Raw genomic sequence first — 19,910 nt, 5'->3', positions numbered from 1 at the left:
AATAATTAATAATGTAGAAAAATACTTAACTCATTATTTAATAGCTAAGAACGCAATTTGTCTTATCAGTGTTTAAAACTGTACGCTAAAGGATTTGTTTGATTTACTGTCGCTTTTGTTATACTATTACTGTTATGTGTTATAACGTCTAATTAAAAATAATGTTGCAAAAACTTGCTCATTAAGGTTAAGCTGAAGTACATAATAGAACGGAAAAAATAAAACATTTCCGTATCTACGTAATACAGAAGCTATTCCAATTAATGAGCCGGTGAACACCTTAGGTTTATCTCAAATTACTTAGTAAATGAGGACAGGAAAGGTCCTATGGGTAGCATTATTGAAAAAGGGTCGCCCTGATTGATATCCAACTTTGCACGTTCAAAATGTTGAGTTTCTCTTTTTTTTTTCGTTTGTAGCATAAAAAAGATTGACTCAATTTGTTTCTGTCCGCCGCGCAATAAACTCGCCGAGGGAATTTTTTAAGTAAGGATTTATCTTTTCGGAGAGCCGGTAATCGGCCTAATTTTACATAACGACATTTAAATTATGTTTTGAAGTGTTATATTAATGAATTTTGTGAATTAAGAAAGCTTGTACGTTTTTTATAAAAGTATTATAGAACTGACAACCTATTGTAGAAATTAAAAATATTGAAATTAACCGTTTTGAGAGTCCTGAAGGCAGTTACGCTTTAAGTACACTATATTTCTCACAATATCACCTTTACAGCTTTATAAAGTACCAGGGCTGTTACCGTAAAATTGTGGAATATTTCCTTGAAAACTTTTTACTCGGCGATGTTATTGTTTCTAACAAAAATTTAATTACCTCAAGGGCGGTGCTTCCGAGGCCTATTGTGGTTCGAATAAAACGTCGTACGCACTGCTGCCGACCGTCACGAGGGAGCTCACCGTGATAGATGATATTCGAGAACAATTAATCTTGGCCAAAATATGCGGACGATTTGCAAGCGAGTGGTCGGGCCTAATGGTCGGGAGGATTATCGCGAGACCACAACCCACACCCCTCACCCAAAGACTCCGCGCTCTCGTTAGCACCAAATATATTTCTTTGCGATTTAAGTTTTCTAATGGCAAACATGTTTTACCTTTACTCTGAAATCAGAAACAATACTTCTTACAACTTGTTGAAAATCTCTTGCGAAAGGCATTTAAATTGTACAATTAATATGGGAGTGTATTCTGTTACCTTAAGTGTTAGACGCTTACTCATGAAGATCCGAATCAGCCGAGTTACGATGTATTTGTCGGCCTTGGAATAGAAAAGCCTTTAGTTTGCTAGCATTCTGTTTGGCCTTGTTTATTTATGCAAAGGCCTTGCATGATATTACTACTTTTAATAACTTTATCAATAATAACAAAACAATATAAGTTTTACAATAGACTTTTCTTACATTCTTTTTTTCTCCTTTAAATTTACGATAAAGTGGCTATCGAAAACACGAGGAGCGTAGTATACCAATTTTTTATCACTTACATTTGATAAAGCATCGGTACATGCATATTCTTAGATGTCTCAGGAAGCAATAACGTGGCGGCGCTCGCTCGTATATCATAGCAGGGCCTTATATGAGAAGCGAGACGTCTCGGACACTGAAGGCGTTATGCAACGCTGTCTTAGGATAATGTCTCGCATAAATTCAACATAATCCTACAAAACTCAACTCTCTCAACTTATTACTCGACACAAACGTTATTAGGTTCAGTTTCGTAGTACTTATTTTACGATACTATAGTTACATAATGAACAGAAATCTACACGTAATTATCTTACAACCTATGTTAGTACAATTTTGAAACATGACGTAGCTAAACTTACTAGTATCGTGGTGCTTCATGGCGTAGCGGTTTCGGCACACAGGGTCAGTTTAATGACGCAAATGTTCCGTTAATTGGAGATATCTGTTTGCAGCAACTTCAATTGAATCGGAAATGCGTTATTGCTCTCTCTATTCGAACTACCAAAGTCTGGTCTGCACATGAATTGATATCGTATTCGTTTCGTTCGATACCGATATTTGATTAGGTGTTTCTTTTGTGATCCTCATTATTGGAAGCATTATTTAACATCTTAATATTTTTTTATTCGGATGTGTATGTCAAAACGAGTTCGGGGTATTTTACATAACAGTTCTGATAAATTTACAGTGATAATTATAACAAGTGACGTTCCTGTCAATTCAACAAATTTTCGTTATCCTTTCAGAGAGCGTGTTTGAGAATACATTGTGGATCTATATACTAATGAATAAAATATGTAATTATGATTTCGTTAACATAACTAATACTATGTTATGTTTTTATTTGTAGAAATAATAAATCACAAGAGTTATACGATCGCAAATATTATACAGAAAAAATATACATTTACAAAGTTATGTACAATTTCTTATTGTATATATTACTTACAATATTTATATATTACTTGTTTATTGTGCAGTATGGAAAGCAAAGCGCGCCGTAGGATAAGTGGGCTCGCAGATGCAAATTAGCAGAATCACAATTAGTGCTTGATTGTTGTTCATCTTGCAGCTTGCATTTAGCAAGTGAAACAACTAGCGAAGATATTCAAGGAATAAAATACAACCGAATACGCTACATTTTTATTCCGCAGGCGCATTTTGCCCTTTCAATTCTCATAAATTTAACAAGCCTATTCATGGTGTTGTAAAAATTTGCTCTACTTTTTAAAGAGCAATGAAGTTGAGTTAAAATGTGAATGGCGATTTTCAGACTTTAGTCGTCTTGGTATTGATATACCATTGATTTTTCAATTAAATAACACGTATAAAGACATAAGACATAGTGACGTTACGTGTACTACTTCTAGCGAGGCGTTTAACACTATTTGTTGAGCAAACAAAACGTCCTCAGAACGTCCTTCCGGTTGACAGATGATGTTTAGTGGCAATTAATCTTGCCTGACCAAATATGCGGGCGAATTGCGGTCCTACGGACGTCGTAACTACGACGTTCTGTTTCCACGCATCTCAGAACCATCCCTTATTTCTCACGAAACCTAAATACGGTATTTGCTTGCGGGAGTTAACGCAACCAATCGCTCAATCCGCATATTTGTCTTCTTAATAACGCACGTTTTAACCGTTGAAACGTCTATTACCCGTGAAGTATCTCATATGTAACGTAAAATAAACATTTCCACTCGAACGTGACTTCGATACAAATGTGGGGGTAAACGTAAAACATTGTGCGATGTTGGAAAACGATCTGCTTCCCTTGCGGCGTTAAATAGCAATCGACATATGGACCTGTGCAGTCGAAGGCCGTTTGTTTTTGCTCCTATAACTGTGTAGCTAAGAGTCGATCGTTACATTGTGAGGTTGGTGTTTACTCCGTTATTATGCGGGATTTCCGAACAGGCTTGCGGAGACGAGGTGTGGCGGGCGAAGTTTATAATAAGTTGGACGTAAGTTGACGTAAGATGGGACGCTTCCTTATCGAGAGCATTGTCTCCTGATCCCGAATAACAACGAGGTGTTGTGAAAACTTTGTTAAACACCTAACAATGTAGATACTTCACTGTCGTGATGTGTCACTTTTAAATTATTATTTTAAAAGAAATATCTTCTGCTACTGTAGAATTTTGTAATTTTTGAATTTTAACTTTTTGTAATTTTTTACTTTTCAAAAGCATTAATTAAATTCAACTTGAACTGAACTTTTACATGTAGTAATACAAGTCTGCAATTTAATACGACTGTTGAAATCAAGATGTAATATTTATATCGTACTTTATTCCAGTAGCGAGGAACAATGACGATGTTTGTTAAATAAGTAATTAACAGTGGTAGATCCCGCAACAACAATATTTGTTGGGTGCGCGAATGGGCCGGATCAACCGGTGAAATACCACGACCACAAAGCAGACAGGCGTGATGTGGAAGCAATTCCGCGTTTCGGCTGATGAGTGGGATGCCGGAGGCCTAATTTCAATCCTCTTTCCCTTCCCACCCTTTTCCTATTAGGAAAGAAGGGGAAGTGGATTTGGCGGAAGAGAGGTGCTTAGGAAGGGGAAATATCCTGTTTCTGTGTCTCCTTCTCCGTTGATTAAAGGTAGGCAACGCATCTGCATTTGCGGATGTCTATGGGCAACGGTCGCCTCGCTATTTCGGCGAATTCAGTTAACCGTTTGCTCGTTTGTCATCTTTTGATATAAAAAAAATAAGATTACTTGGGTTCTCCGCGATCTAATCGGTCTGTTAACAAAAGTAATCACGAAGCGCTATACCTTGCTATGCTTTGTAACATTTTACCGAGTTCAGTGTAAATTCTATAGACGCAGCTATATCGCGATTAACAACTTGAATTACTTCTCTCATAGCATCAAAATATCTCTTTGAGAGTATTTAATCTTAATTACGCCTTCTCATCTCCTACTAAGATCACATCATTCTTTTTTATTACGGCCGCTTCCATTACTGACAGTAAAAAGTCGCGGTAGCCGCTTGTAGACGAATTAACCTTTAGAGTGGGCTTGTAGATCTGTGCCCCGGTTACGGACGGGTCATTCGGTAGTTAATATTCAAAGGGTCGTACGGATTCCGGGCGCGTTTCACTTCCATGGCCGTCTCGGAACGAGCTCTCGAAAGCTTCCTTTCGGTTTCCGTGTGCAATTTTGCGTTTTCATAGGAATGATAATGGCGTTAGTTCGGCGCGCATATTTGAAGCAAAGATGATGAAATTGTATTGCTTTAATTTTCACAGGCATTTCAGATTTTAATAGTTGTAAGTTTCAATAGGTGATTCATTTAAACTATACCGCGCGGTGAATTTCGTAGCACTTTGAAAGCTTTTCGCTTCTTGAGTAGCATAAAAGTTATGGCAACTATTATATTCACTTCCACATTCTCGCCACAGTTTCGCCTATGTAAAATTCAATGGTTGTAACGAATAACATTCAATGAAATTTTACATTAACTTTTGAATTAAAATACAGAGCAAATACATACGCAACATTTCAGTTTCACATTCATTAGTCAACTTTTAATCAAATTTAATATAATCCAAGATTTTGAGGCACGGCTCTTTAATTTCACAGTTGAATAAATTTATTTTAGAAATGTAAAGATGTATGTCGCCGCTAATCCTTATTCTCGAGGCGATAAGGTTGAATTTATAGATGATGTCGTTGGGGGTGTTCACGATTCAACGATTCCAGAGATTATTTGGAACAAATTGATATTTTTCTATCTTTCTCTCAGTATATTTTGTTGTCACGTTTCGATATACTATTCCACATGCCTCAAATTACGTTGCCATATTCTCGGATTTTTTATACATTACCATTATACAACGAAATCGTATTATTCTTATAAGTTTCCACGAAAAACAAATTTGGAATGTTTCGAGATGAGAAACATTATACCCAAAAATCATGTACACTAACTTAGCTCGCTGGTGTTATATTAAACAACCCAGCTTGGTTAAAACAACGCTTTAAAACTTTTTAAACTTTAAAATACGTTCAGTTTTTCTCGACTCTTAAGAATCGTGTGTATTTTATCAACTTTGACATGACTTTTACACTGACAAGTACAATTTAATATTTCTCAGACAGGATTTCAGACCACATGGAACTGTAATTTTGTGCTTTATTTAAGTCAAGCTGTTATCGTTATAATTGCATTAAAAATTTATGTGTATATTTGTCGTGCAGGTAGTACCGATGGTCGCATCGCCCGGTCGTGCTGAGCCGCGCCGCGCTCGGTCCCGAGCTCTCCGGCCGTGAGGTGTGAGGCCCCGCGAGTGCAGCAGCCGCCGTGATGAGCACAACCCGCCACCATGCGTCGGCGGCCATTCTGAACCGGGAACGGACGCGTCGGTCGCGAAATGGCCCTCAGCGGCGACGCGCCCAGCCCGCCGGCGCACGCGCGCCCGCCCTCGCCCACTCACTATGAGATGTGGAAGCACGGCAAGTGGCGACAGAAAGCACCGCCGCCCAGGACCGACCCCGCAATCCGAGTACCCAGATAGAGACTGCAGTGTTATACAGGCCTAAGTGTGTCCGTGTAGTGTAAATATAGTGTGTTCGTTAAGCATGTCGGGCGAAGGGCGCGGCGCGCGCACCCCGCTGCTGGAGTGCGGCTATGCGCCGGTGCAGGCGCACGCGCACAAGGCGCCGGCGCCGCGCTGCTGCTTCTGGCTGGCGAGTCACGTCAACGTCAGGAAATGTGTCGCTGGCGTCATGCTGCTCTCCGTCCTCACCATATTCTTCTATACTTATTACGTCACCGTGCCGCTAACGAGGTGAGTTCCCACAGCCCTCACCCACTCGCTTATTTAATAGTATCGCAGAAACTACAACAATGTATTTGTAGACAAAACGCACGCTGTAGGTACCACTGTTACTTTAGCGGCCTTTTAAAATCATTTTACAAAATTACCGACAAAATTTTCATACGTATCAAAGGGCACTTAATCAAATAACTGATAATTTTAATAAATTTAAAATTAAAGTGTCGTAAACATACTCGAACATAATTAATAACTCATGTTGAAATATGCGTCATTCGCACAAAATCCAATTTACTTGCTAACTATCGGCAGCAAACACGTCGGGTGCTGGTGAAAATTAATAATATGAAATTATCGCGCTTTCGGTCACTATTGTAAAGCTGCATCGAGATTAGTGGGCACCGTGTTGACTGCATTACGCGTTAAAACAACACGCCGTGTAACTTTAAACAGCGCTTTAATGCATCCTAAATTTTTGTTTCAAACGACAGTAATTAATGCGCGGAAGCCTTGCATAATGAAGTGGCCGCGGCACTAAATCGTTTGCCGCTAATGCCGTTATAAATACTGATTTACCGCACTGATATTAATGTCTTAATAGAGTGCTGTAATGTTTCAAATTCCTTCACGCTCGATGCTTAGAATTATTTGCGTTATAATTTGCTAACTAGGTAATTTATAATATCATTTATGTTTTGTAATTAGAATAATATTACATTAACATAAAGATACAACCATAATACTGAGAATATTTACCCACAGTCACAGTGTTGTCTAAAAGCTTTGAATTTATAATTATGCCAATATGTAATTTCGTGTTAAAATTACTGTTTGAGAAGGAACCATTGAACTTACTAATTAGTTGTCGTTTGAATTTAAGAAGCTTTTAGAAATTAACAATTTTTTTAACATCGCTCTGAAATAAAGTAATTAGCATTCTGCAACAGATTGCGCTCAGGTTAGTTAGCAAAACAAATCTCGTTCATCAAATATGCAAATTGTTTAATCGCAATTGTACGTCCAAATACTCGTGCGCTGCGAACGTGGATCATTTTTCTGTTACCTGAATTTTGAATTTATTTCAAGATTCAAGTACACATAAGTTTTAACGAGATAGTTTAGAAATAAATTGCATATAGTCCAAAATAGCGTTTCTAGTTTTAGATACGGAAGAACGGTGTATATCTTATACTTTATCTTCCTTTGTGTTACTCAAAAGGAATGCATGAGAAACTCCCAATTTTCCGGATCCTTTCCCCCGCGCTTCGGCGGTACTATAAACCATGAAAAGACCTACATAAGTAACTCCTGTGAATCCACTCACACTTTTCTTCCCTACTGAATATCGAACGAGATTTATTGTGCATAAAATTAGCACTTAATTTGGCAAAGTGGCTCGCGGAAGAATTAAAAATGTCGAAGTCTGCGTGGAGCGCGCTCGTCCCCCTTTGTTTGGCATTTCACGGCTAAATTAGAACGAGTAGGCGAATATTTCAAAGCAATTTATAACGTGATTTTACGTAATTAGGGCGGACGTCGTGTAGCAACGGCGATAATATTTTATTTTATCGGCTTAAATTTACACCGCGCCGATGAGCGGGGCGGAGCGCCGCCGACTTGTGCCGATTTATAGCGAAACTTGTGTTTCGGCTAATTAATGGAAGCTGCTCCGCTAACGCATTCCTTCATTTAAACGACTATTGTTTTATAATCGCTTATGCTGAAATTCATGGTCCGTTTCCCGTTAAAAACAAGTTTACGATGCTATTTATCAAAACCCCTCCTACCTCTATTTCAAACATTCTCATTAAATTATTACCGTCATAATCTCTTTAATTTATATACCAGATACTTTGAAGGTAAAATGGGAAATTTTCATAATGTATGATATTAGATATTACGTTTTATTGAACACAGAACAGTGTAAATATAAAATACTACATAATGTTTCGCTTTTAAAAATAAATGTTGTTTTTAATTTAATAGAATAGAATATTAGAAGAGAAGATTAAAAACTGAAAAGATACGAATAAAGGCTAATTAATGTAAAGGAAACTGGATCATTGACGCGTATTCCTCGATCAGATAGGTAATAAGAAGTCTTGGACGAGTTATTCTTTTCAGTTGGTCGTTAAAGTTCGCCGGTGGATCGGGCGGAGGCTTTCATTAAAGCAAAAAAGCCACAACTCTCGGCCGCGCTCCGCTCGTCTGCCTACGGATAAATATTTCCACAAATTCCGCCTTTATTTTGACGCTATTGAGATAAACCTTAATGGCGCTTTGATGTGGCCCTCTCCCCTTCTAACTTAGAGCGTAATTTTAACTTTGGCAGGTTTTGATTGATTCCGTTTTAAATTTGGCGGAACACCGCTTTCTGGTAATTAATTTGTTGTGACCTTTTAAATTTAGCTCCACCTGGGCTCTACATTTAAAAATCAGTCAATTTCAATAGAAACTTTTCTTTATAATCAGTTGTGTCTACAAATTACTGCAAACAATTCAGTAATAATTTGGTACAAAGTAAAAGAACTGCAAGTACTTACTACAATTATTACAATTTCAACCATAAATAATTATTAGTTAACGTACTCGTATCTAATATTAGAGGTAGTTCGTTTTCTTTTACGTTGAATAAAACATAGAAAACTATTGCAACTTTTTAAATTGTGATTCAAAATAATATATTTTTATTATTAGTTTTGACGGTACCGTAAAACATGTTTTATTAAAGGCGCGATCAATTGCTAAGTACAAAAACAGCTAATTCTTTACAAGGTTCCCTTAGTTGAGGGGGCGCAGAGAAATGTAGCATAGCGTCGTCCTTTGAATTTTACTGGTAATATAAGGAAGGGATGAAATAATAATCTTACTTAGAAATAATTATAACTAGCTGGCGCCCGCGACTCCATCCACGCGAAATGTAAAAAAAAAAACCCTAAAAAGTAGCCTATGTATTTTTTCAGACTATTTTCTACATTTGTGCCGAATTACATCAAGATCCGTTGAGCCGTTCCGGAGATATCTTCTAACAAACATACATCCATCCATTCATCTAAACTTTCGCCTTTATAATATTAGTAAGATACGAGGGGAGGTCCAAAAGTTCGCGGAATGAAAGGGTTGTCAATGAAATATAACAATAAATTTATTTTTCCTTTTCAATATAATCAGCCTTAAGTCTAATACATTTATTCGATCTATGAATTAATTTTTCTAAACCATCGAAAAAATATTTTTTGTCTTTGGCCTCAAAATGGGCCGAAATTGCCTCCTTCACTTCATTATCGTCGGAAAATTTCCTTCCCCTTAGCTCTTTTTTTAAATTTGGAAATAAATAAAAATCGCTAGGAGCCAGGTCTGGACTGTAGGGTGGGTGAACAAGTGGTTCGAACCCATGTGTGTGCAGAGCAGCCATGGCAACTCGGCTCTTGTGAACCGGCGCGTTGTCTTGCAAAAGCAACACACCCTTGGCCAATTTTCCTCGACGTTTTTCTTTAATTGACTCCTTTAACTTTTCTAATATGAGTGCGTAGTATTCTCCGGTTATAGTGGTACCTTTTTCTTTATAATCAATGAGTAATATTCCCTTACAATCCCAAAAAACAGTGGCCATCAACTTTCCCGCCGATTCTGACACCTTGAATTTTTTGGGAGGTGGTGTACCCTTTTTGTGCCATTGCATGGACTCCTGTTTGGACTCAGGTTCAAAGTGATGAACCCATGTTTCATCTCCAGTAACAATCCGCTCCAAAATCTGCACGGGCTCGTCTCCACACAACTCCAAAAAGTGCTTAGACGCGTCGACGCGCTGCTGTTTTTGAAGCGGCGTGAGCATTCTCGGCACCCATCTTGCACTGACTTTTGTCATGCCCAGGTGGTCGTGCAGGATACGCAAAATAGTTGTATCTGATACTCCAACAAATGCAGATAATTGTTTCTTCTTCAAACGTGTGTCTTCGAGTACAAGTTTTTCGACTTTTTCGACGATGTCTGATGTGGTGGCGTCAGCTGGCCGCCCAGAGCGAGAGTCGTCTTCAATTGAATCTCGACCATGTTTAAAAAGACCATGCCACTTATAAACCATTGTTTTACCAGGGCACTGATCTCCATAAACGGCTTCCATTTCATTTAAAATGGTTTGAACGTTTTTTCCTTGCTTGGTAAGGAATTTTATCACAGCGCGATGTTCAATTTTCTCCATAGTTGCAGTTTGCTTCCGGATTGACTTGTTCAGCAGGCGAGTACTCGTAAACGAATGGCACTATAGGGTTGAAATGTTATATATATGCTAATTATGAGTGCCCAATTAGTATGACACTAAGCGAGCTACCCTATCCCCACTCCATCCCCTCCATTCCGCGAACTTTTGGACCTCCCCTCGTAACTTTGCAGTCCGAAGGCACTTGTACAATTATCTCCAAAGTAGTCCAGGCGGACCCCCTGGGGTCTACGGAAGCCTCGGTAGGATAGAACGATGGCGGGAAAATATAGTTAGTGAGTTTACAAGTTAAAGAAAAAATTAGCAGTGGGGTTCCACAAACCAGTGAAATTTTGAAAAGCTTTTACGTGAAAAAATAAGTTTCCTAATCTATGCGCTATAATTTTTTTGTGTTTTATTATTTCATAAAAAGACATAAAAATTAGATTATTAAATTACAAATTGTACTAATGAACCGTAAATTCTAATAAGTAGGCCAAGCCCCCTTTGCGCATTGCCACCTCAAAACTCATTAGGGAAAACCACTAATTGTTTTTTCTTTCTCTTACATAACAGATACCAAGGTTTTTATTTGCTCTCTTAGACCAATACTAGTTATACAAATAATTAAATGTTTTTATTATAATTTATTAACGAATATTTAAACTAAATAAACATAATAATATGTATAAATAGTCTCGCACTCTACTTAAAGTTCTGAAGACTTAGAGTCGATTCGAAACAAACGTAAAATTGATGGGGCTTCACTTTAAAGCCATCATAATGCAAGAAAAATAATGTGACGTTTGTTTACTCGCTGTAACGACATGCTTAATAGGTTTTAAGTTTACTGAGCCTCGAGAGTAAAGTGTCACAGTAACTTAAAAGTCGTTCTACAAAGTAACAATTGTGAATTGGATTTGTAATTAATTGTGATAAATGAAATTATGACGAAACAATTACGGAACTCGTTTACGATTTGACATCAACGTTGTCGTCTAAAATAACTTGTACTTTGCATGACGTTTATGAAGTTAACTATGGGCGGGCGGATTTTTATGTAAGCCTCTTTCCTAAAGTAAAAACGACTTTGTACAAAGTCCCTGCACATAACTTCACCACGTTGTAATATAAATATTTTTAATATTACGAGAAAATTAAAGGTTAGTGTCGTAATAAGTTCACATTATAACGCTATTAGAGTTTTTCATACAATCAATCATTACAATTTGTGTAAACTTGTGAACATTAGTAAAACTTATAAACGTGATGTAAATACTCCTATTTCTTACTTCGGCTGGTATTGGTTTATAGAAGCGTGCACGCGCACATGCATGATATAAGGTGTTTTTTATAAAATCGTCAGTTTAAACACTGTGTATACTCACCTTTATTATTATTACACTAATGATGTCTGTGTATGCCAGCTTGGTGTGGCGCGACCGCGTCCCGCGGCCGTTGTCGCAGTGCTCGTTGCTGGCGTCGCAGCAACGCGCACGCGACCACAGCTCTGACGCGCGTCTGCGCAGCGACGCCAAGGTGCTAGTCATCGTCGAGTCGGCCTACTCCCGTCTCGGTAGAGACATCGCAGAATTACTCGTCGCCAATAGGATTCGGTGAGTCCATCCCAAATTTTCTTTATTATACCTTATTTTCTAAACATACGACTACACTTAGCAGTCATCATCATCAGCTCACTATACGTCCCCTTTGGTATAGTCAATCACGCTGGCCAAGTGCGGGTTGGTTGACTTCACTCATATCATTGAATTTCTTCTCAGATTTGTGCAGGTTGCATCACGGTGTTTTCCTTCACCGTGAGATCGTCGGATAAATGTACATATATAAATCGAAAATCATAAAAACACACATTGGTACATGGCGGGATTCGAACCCAGGACCTGCAGATTACCAAGTCAAGTGCTTAACCCCTGGGCCACCGTCGCTCACTTAGTTCTAGTAGTCATTCTATATTTCATTCTCAAGGAGTTACATAAAATAAATTCCTTCCTTGTAGTCTATGTAAATATTTTTACCCAAGTCATGTTCAATATCAGTCACAAACGACGGAGGTGCATTTAAACAACAGAGCTCGGAGCAGTGAGTGCATCGTAAGTAACCATTAGCGAAGTTACGCAAGAGAAGAGAACAATACGATTCAAAGTGAATAATAGCTGTAGCAATTCAGAAAAGCTTCACTTTAAATCTTATCCTTATATTGACCGGTCTGCTTTGTTGGTGGCAACCGGACCTTGTCTACCCAAATATCCTACGGTATACTATAGGTAAAGCTATCAATATTAGCGCGCAGACGTCTACATTAATTCTCAGCTCTATCGATTTTAATAAGACCTCCCTTTTTCTCCATCTTCTGATATAAAGATTCTTAGAGATGCTTGTTAAATTTAATTTGCATATTTTTACTTGTCAATAATCACAATTTAAAAGAAAATTTGAAGGGTCCTATAACTTCTTGGTATTTATAATTGATTCATTCAAATTTTGCTATTTCACATTCGTCTTTGTTTTTTGATGTCTTTATTTTCACAAGTATTGTCTGTCATCTGCAGTTACTTCTAGTTCGCTGATAAGAATCGAAGAAGGAAAAAATGATATAAAAAATTCATTACTGGTTAAGTTTACTTCGATATTTCTTAAAGTGAATCCGTGTCTAATTAATAAGAAAATTAATTTTTACGAAGCCAAATATCCATGACGCTATACTACGAAGTACTGAACTTCAAAAAGCCCCTAGAGAAAGTTTTGAAGTTTTAGTATAGCTGACAATTTAATGGCGAATTTTCTCAGTCAATACTCGATATCTGTCAGCATTCCAACGCTTTCCATCGAGGTCGGGGCTTGTTTATGAAATGTTTTGACGACTTAGAAATTAGTTCCTGAGAAATATTTTTTGTGGTGTCTCAATTTTCTTCAGACAATTGAAGTGGCATTATTTGTTTACATATCATCAACATCTTCAAATATTGCGAAGAAAAAATTAATAATCAATTAATAACAAAGTTTATTTTCATAACAAAAAACAATATCCTATCATGGATTAAGATGGCTCAAGCTTTTCTTATATTTATTGCCTTTGTCTTGTTTCTATGCTTGAGTAACTCGTAGTTTAATTAGAATATTTCCATTAGAATAAAAATACAGAAACTTTGATGAAAATTTTATGACATATTGGCCATATAGCTATTAAAGTTAGCGCGTAGGTACGGTACGCGCTAACTTTAATATCTATATGGCCAAAATGTTTCGACAATATCATCACTTGTCAGGTGGGATCGTGGGATATCGTCACTTGTCAAGCGCTGGTTTATTCATAAGACAAAAAAATCTTAAGATTAAAAACAAAGTTTTACTAATGTTTTGACAAAAAAAATTAATCGAGTTATAAAGTAATTATAAAACGAAAATACATGAAATTGTAAATCGTGACGGCCATTTGCATGTGACCTCTAAAGGCATAAACTAGGAAGTAAATACGGCCACTGAATGTAATTTACGTATTATCGTGGAGGGTCAGGTGGTCCCGGAGCGACGCCGCTCGATTGTGTTCACGATCACCTTTCCTAGACCCCTTTAGATCCTACACAAAATACCGTAACTCGTTTTTGGAGAAAAATTACTTTATTTGTTTTTCGAACTTTTGCTATAATGTATGTTTCTGAAATCAAAATTTGTATTTATTATTTCATATGTGAGATTTTGAATGGTTTGTAGTCATAACATAGGATCACTTCTGTGTACTTAACGTTTACCAAAATTCTAAATCGAATTTTTGGGGTTCTAACTATATCCATAGGAGCCGTCGCTTTATTGATGGTGTGCGGTGCTCGTTTACAGTCTAAAAATGTGAGTCGTAACGTAAATTCATTCAGCTTTTACACTTAGCGGCTAAAGTTGCTTTTATTGAATATTCATTGGCCGAATGGAAACTCTACAACGTAGCCGCTAATGTATTCTGCCTACGAAATTTTACGCTGAATTCTATTCATGGATAACGATATTTTTTGACTCGTTTTAATCATCTATTGGTTCCGCTTTCTTTGAATATTTAAATAAAAATCAACCTTTCCTTTTAATTTAAAATAATCTTAAAGGCCCATGAAATATTTACTTTAAGGTTAATTTTCCTACGTAAAAAACTTTTTGTGAATTGTTTTAATTAATTTTGATCGTCTCTTTTTTATTGAAAAATTTTACAGTAATGTGTACTTTATATGAAATGAGATTTAAGATCAACTTGGAAAACTTCAAGCAGAAAGCTTTTGAACTTGTTTTACCTATTAACAAATTAATTCTACTTTGGCGGATCATTGATGCGCACTAGTTCGATGATCCTTTTAGTTATTAAAGAGCTTTTAGCTAAGCTCTAAGCTTAGTGTCTGTAACTACAAAATTTAATGCTCGTATTTCTTTGAAGTGCAAACCTTTCAAAGCGGTCGTAGTGAATACGTGACCCATAAGCATCATCCGTCTGGTCTGCATTTAATGGTACCTATAATCCTTCTTTCAACTATTAAAGTTTTTCTTTTTATTTTTGCATTAGGTAGTCTTAATAGTTTGTATTTTGTGAGACAAGATACAATTAATTAATGATAAAATTTGTTATATTTTTTTGTCTCTACTTTCCGAAAAAGTACCCCAAACAAATAAAACGGTAGGCAAAATAAGTGTAAAGCGTTCTTTGGAACGAAAGGATAATAGATAGATAGAAAGAAAACGTAGTGTAGGTGTTGTGAATCTACGAAACTCTTTATAATTCTTTTTTTTTTATTTTATTTAGTGTACAAAAATTAAAGTTTCATAAAAGTCAATTACCAACTCAAGCTATCCCAAAGTTACCCTCTAAGGCAAATATAAAATTCGACTTTAAGCACTATGGTAAACATTGTTTAATGTTTTAATTACTGCCGAATAATTAATATGCATTGATCGTGCGCTCATCAAATTACTTTTACACAATGAAGAATTTACTATAGCCGGATGATCGTTATTATGAACAACATACCTACAAGAGTATGTCGACGTTGACAATGCGACTTAATTATCATATTGTTCGATAGCGAACGCCGTTGCTGGTGCGAGAGGTTGGGCGATGTAAAGTTAAATTATAAGGTGACAGCTGAACCGCAAGGCAAAGGCGCGAAGAGGCGGCTGGGGCGACAGGGGCGCGAACTCATTCAAGGCAAGCCGCTGCGGCGACAGTTAGTTAGTTAGTAGTGCCATTAGAGGCAGCTCGGTCCTCCTCCCCTTATATTGCAGCCCCGCTTCCCATTAGTGTTTCTTGCTGTCAAAACGACTTAATTACTTTAAGAGGAATTCACGACTATGTGATTGCATTTACAACAATAGTTTATTCCAACTGTTGTCGCTCAATTAAACTGATTTTATTATTTAGTTTTATGTAGGACTATTTTTATAAAAATGGTTATCTTTACTTTGCAAAATCTTAATTAATTTATACGGATGCAGCCGTAAAAGCCGCAGTTTGTTACCAGCCTTTATGGTGCACACTCCTGAATGTTTCTAAACAAGACCGATGTATGAGAAATTACACTATGCACAGAGACCTTAAAGCAATAGCTTAGATGGATTTGTAATTGCAAAGCCATTCAAAGGATGGAAGTGATTGATATGGTAACATGTTATCTATGTCATGTCGCTACGAATTTGCACATGCTTTTGATTCGCCGCTTTGTTTTCGAGGTATTTCTCTTGTCAATTTACTTTTCGCTAATTTGACTAAAACATATTAGTCGTCTTAGCTGCCAGTAATGTGTCTGTCACCAGGAATAGGAAAATTTAGTTAATTCATTTGTATTTCAAAAATATGTATGTTACATAAGATACTAGCTTAACCTGCGACTTCGTGTGCATGGTAGTGTTTTTGGTTAGCATATATAATTATTAGGCAACGTTATATTATAATTTTGGAGTGGAAGCGCGACAGATAAACACAGTTACTATCGCATTTATAATATTAGTAAGGATTGCATCAAATACATGACATGAGCTACAAATCTCATATGAACGGAAGATGATAGAAAAACTGTACATACAAATGTTTGTATAGCGTTAGTGCAATAGTCGTTTGTGTCGCTAAGTCATTATGGCGGAGCCCAGTGACCCAGAATGTTTGAAAAATTTCTCTTTGACGACAGAGCTTTTATTGTTACTTTAGTGTGGTTTCAACTTACAACATATATGGTACATTTATCTTTTGCTATTGTATAACTCTTTTTATTTTCATGTTGTCATTTTTATAAATACATTGATTCCTTACTAATATTATAAATGCGAAATAACTCTGTCTGTTTATCTCGATTTTACGCAAAAACTACTTAACCTATTTAATCTAAATTTGGTACACAGATAGTCTAGGGCCTGAGAAATGACATAGGCTACTTTATAACTCGAAAAAGGGTTGTAACTAAGGAGTTAAAAGTGGGGGTGGTAGTTTGAATGAATGTATCGTCATTTTTACTCTTAGAGCTGGATACTTATTTTTTAGACTGTTAAATTGATATAAATAAATATGACATTCAAAGGTTGTAAAATTTTTACCCCCTATGGTGCAAATTAACTATTGAGAATGGGGGATCAAAGTTTGTATGGGAACATGTAAAGTTTATGTCAATGTTTTGTTGTAACATTTTATAATTTTAAGTAAAGTATTTAACCTAAGTCATTATAAATGCTAACCAAAGACAGTATTTCACGCGGACGAATTCGCGGGCACAGCTAGTTATAAATATATTTTTTAGTTTTTACATTAACGTATATGTTAACTACATTTATTAAAAGGTTCTGTATTTATGTTTTTTCTTTCAAATTAATGTTTAGAAGCTTTTACGAACAAGTAATGAGTTGTAATGGATTTTTTGTCACATATGTGTGCCTTGTTAATGGAGTCACCCTATCCTACCCCGGCCTAGTGAAGATCATAAGTAATCGTTCTAAATGTGTTGTGTGTCATTATGTTTGTTTTTCACTTAACTTAATGTTCATTAATGAAGGGGAATAAATATTCTTAATTTAGACTTTTATTACAGTGTGTTGAGGAAATAATATTTTTTTAAAGTCACAAAGACGGTTTATTTTGTTACTCGGTAACGATTGTAGTTAACGAATACACTACAAACTTATTCACCAACGAATATTCGATATGTAAAAACCCCTAGTACATTTATAAAAGACGACAAAATTAAACAATTAAAATGAACTCCGACTGAAAAATAAATACATGAAAGACGCCGCCGCCGCTGCTAAACGACCCTCCAACTGCGCCGGCGTTATAAACAAGAAGTTGCTAGAGTACGAAACGTCACGATAAGGACTCCCCTAATGTGGCCGGCCGAGTCGTAACGAGCCAGGCAACTGGTTACAGCCGGCACGAAAGTCCAGCCAGCTGCGCCACTCGCTCTACGACTCTTGTTTTTAAATGACTATTGTAACAATTCTGAACTTTCCAGTGGCTATTTTTCTCATTACATTCAGCATCACCAAAGTGTTGCTGCTATTTATTAGTCGACATCACGTACACATTTACAATGGTTAACAAAACTTTATAAAATTGAAATGTAAACTGAACACAGAAAGCTATTCAGTATAAATGTAATACTAATAACCGCGTTCAATAAATAGGCCAATTATTAGTTCGTAATATTCATATTAGGAATCAGTAACCATTCATAATAATTTGACAACCGAGAACCCGTATTAACATATGTATTACATAATATACATTGGGAATATTAATTCACCAACGTAATTAATTATTGAGGATCCAAACCATCGCGTGTTTGAAGATTCATTACTATTAAATTGGTCGATCAAGTTTAATTACGAGCAGTTCGTGTTAAATTTTATACGCACGTGACGCGATCGCGCATTATGGTTAATATTAATTCGCCTTGATTGTGGTTGCCTCTTCCTCAGGATTTAGGCGGATTTAGCAATAAAACTATTGTATTAAATTAGTTGGTATTTTAGCTGTCGATATATCGAGTAATTAAATATTATTTTGGCGGATTTGTTACCATCAAATCATCAAATATTTAGATGACATCTAGAGAGAATAAGATCCGATCTTTTATGATAACAATAAACCATTAATAGACAAACGAAGATTTGAAACTTTTAGCATTCATCCAGGCTTAAATGTTGCCAATGGCGTTAGTATCGAGTATTCATAATGCAGGCATTTAACACACAAAGATTATTGGTAGTAGACCTCATTAGCCGATGCTACAATTTAAATATTCTATTAGTTTCCTTTATTACAAATTGAACGACTTCGCATTTAACGAATACAAAAATAAGCAGCTGTACTAATTTAAACCGAGCGCCAATTCCGACTAATGGCTCAGCACTAATTAAGGTAATTAGAAACAAGGAAAGCCGAACCTAAATAGACAACGACGTTCGAGACGCCCCGCTCTCTACCAAGTTATAAGTCGTATAGACGTTCTAACGTTATAACGTTACGAATCGTGAATATCGATATACGGCATAGGAACGAGCTTGGCAAGCTTGCGTGTGTGGCGAAGTGTACATGCATTAGAGGTGAACCGGCAAGGGAAGGTAAATGCTATTTGCAAGTTGCCTTTCCACCTGGCCTAGCTCTCTAGTGCTCTTGGACTGCCAAATTGAAACGTGCCTTAACCGACGCTAAATATACTTACGCTCTATATACTTTTTACCCTTTTGTTTTTACTTTATAAACTTATAACTTACCTAAATATTTTAAAATATTATTTACTCGCAAAACAATACTGGTGGTAGAGATGCGAAATGAAAATGCTTCTCAGAGAAAATGTTTCGACAATTCCATCCCCAATATTACCAATCGACTTTGAAAGATCGTTCGATGTTTGAAAAGGGGATACTATTATTGATGCCATTAAAATTGTACAATTTTATGATAAGGGTCGGCCTTACTCCAACAATCATTTCAAATTGAATAGTTATTTTAAAATGATATATAGTCAAGTAAACTTTAATTATTACTTATATTTTATTTATTATAGTTAGTCCAATATAATACATTTGAAAATGTGCAATTAAATGTTACATTTCTTTTTTAAATTTTGGATATGTGTGACCTATTTTGCGGTTTCGTCTGCGGTTTTTATTTGATATTTTGTTTGCGTTGTGGATTATCGCACTGGTAACAATTCATAGATACGTCACGCACCCGTAATTCCCTCGGGATAGCGCTTGAAAATATACATTCCACACTTTCTTTTAAAAGAGGCAATTATTTTGACATTTGTAAACATATTTTTGAAACAAATTGCTGTTGACAAACAACACCTCTCAAATTTATAAGTTTACCTTGCAAAATATCGCATAAATATTTACCTTACATAAATTTAATAGCTGCGATAAATTTTGGAATTATATTTAAATTTTAAAAT

The 19,910-nt window shown here is 36.3% G+C and overlaps 1 protein-coding gene across 2 annotated transcripts in view; it reads left to right on the top strand.

Moving 5' to 3' along the window:
* Positions 1-19,910, top strand: part of LOC106716531 (bifunctional heparan sulfate N-deacetylase/N-sulfotransferase) — a 44,911-nt gene that overhangs the window by 2,624 nt on the left and 22,377 nt on the right. For both annotated transcript variants that reach the window (XM_045678488.1, XM_045678487.1), the window contains exons 2-3: positions 5,701-6,290; positions 11,904-12,092. In XM_045678488.1, coding sequence (XP_045534444.1) covers positions 6,082-6,290; positions 11,904-12,092 — 398 coding nt within the window. In that variant the 5' untranslated portion in view covers positions 5,701-6,081. The remainder of the gene's footprint in view (positions 1-5,700; positions 6,291-11,903; positions 12,093-19,910) is intronic.

Source organism: Papilio machaon, chromosome 6 (genome assembly GCF_912999745.1).
Source record: "Papilio machaon chromosome 6, ilPapMach1.1, whole genome shotgun sequence".
Taxonomy (NCBI): Eukaryota; Metazoa; Arthropoda; class Insecta; order Lepidoptera; family Papilionidae; genus Papilio; species Papilio machaon.
The sequence above is the reverse complement of the archived record's forward strand: the minus strand, read 5'-3'. Positions and strand labels throughout refer to the sequence as shown.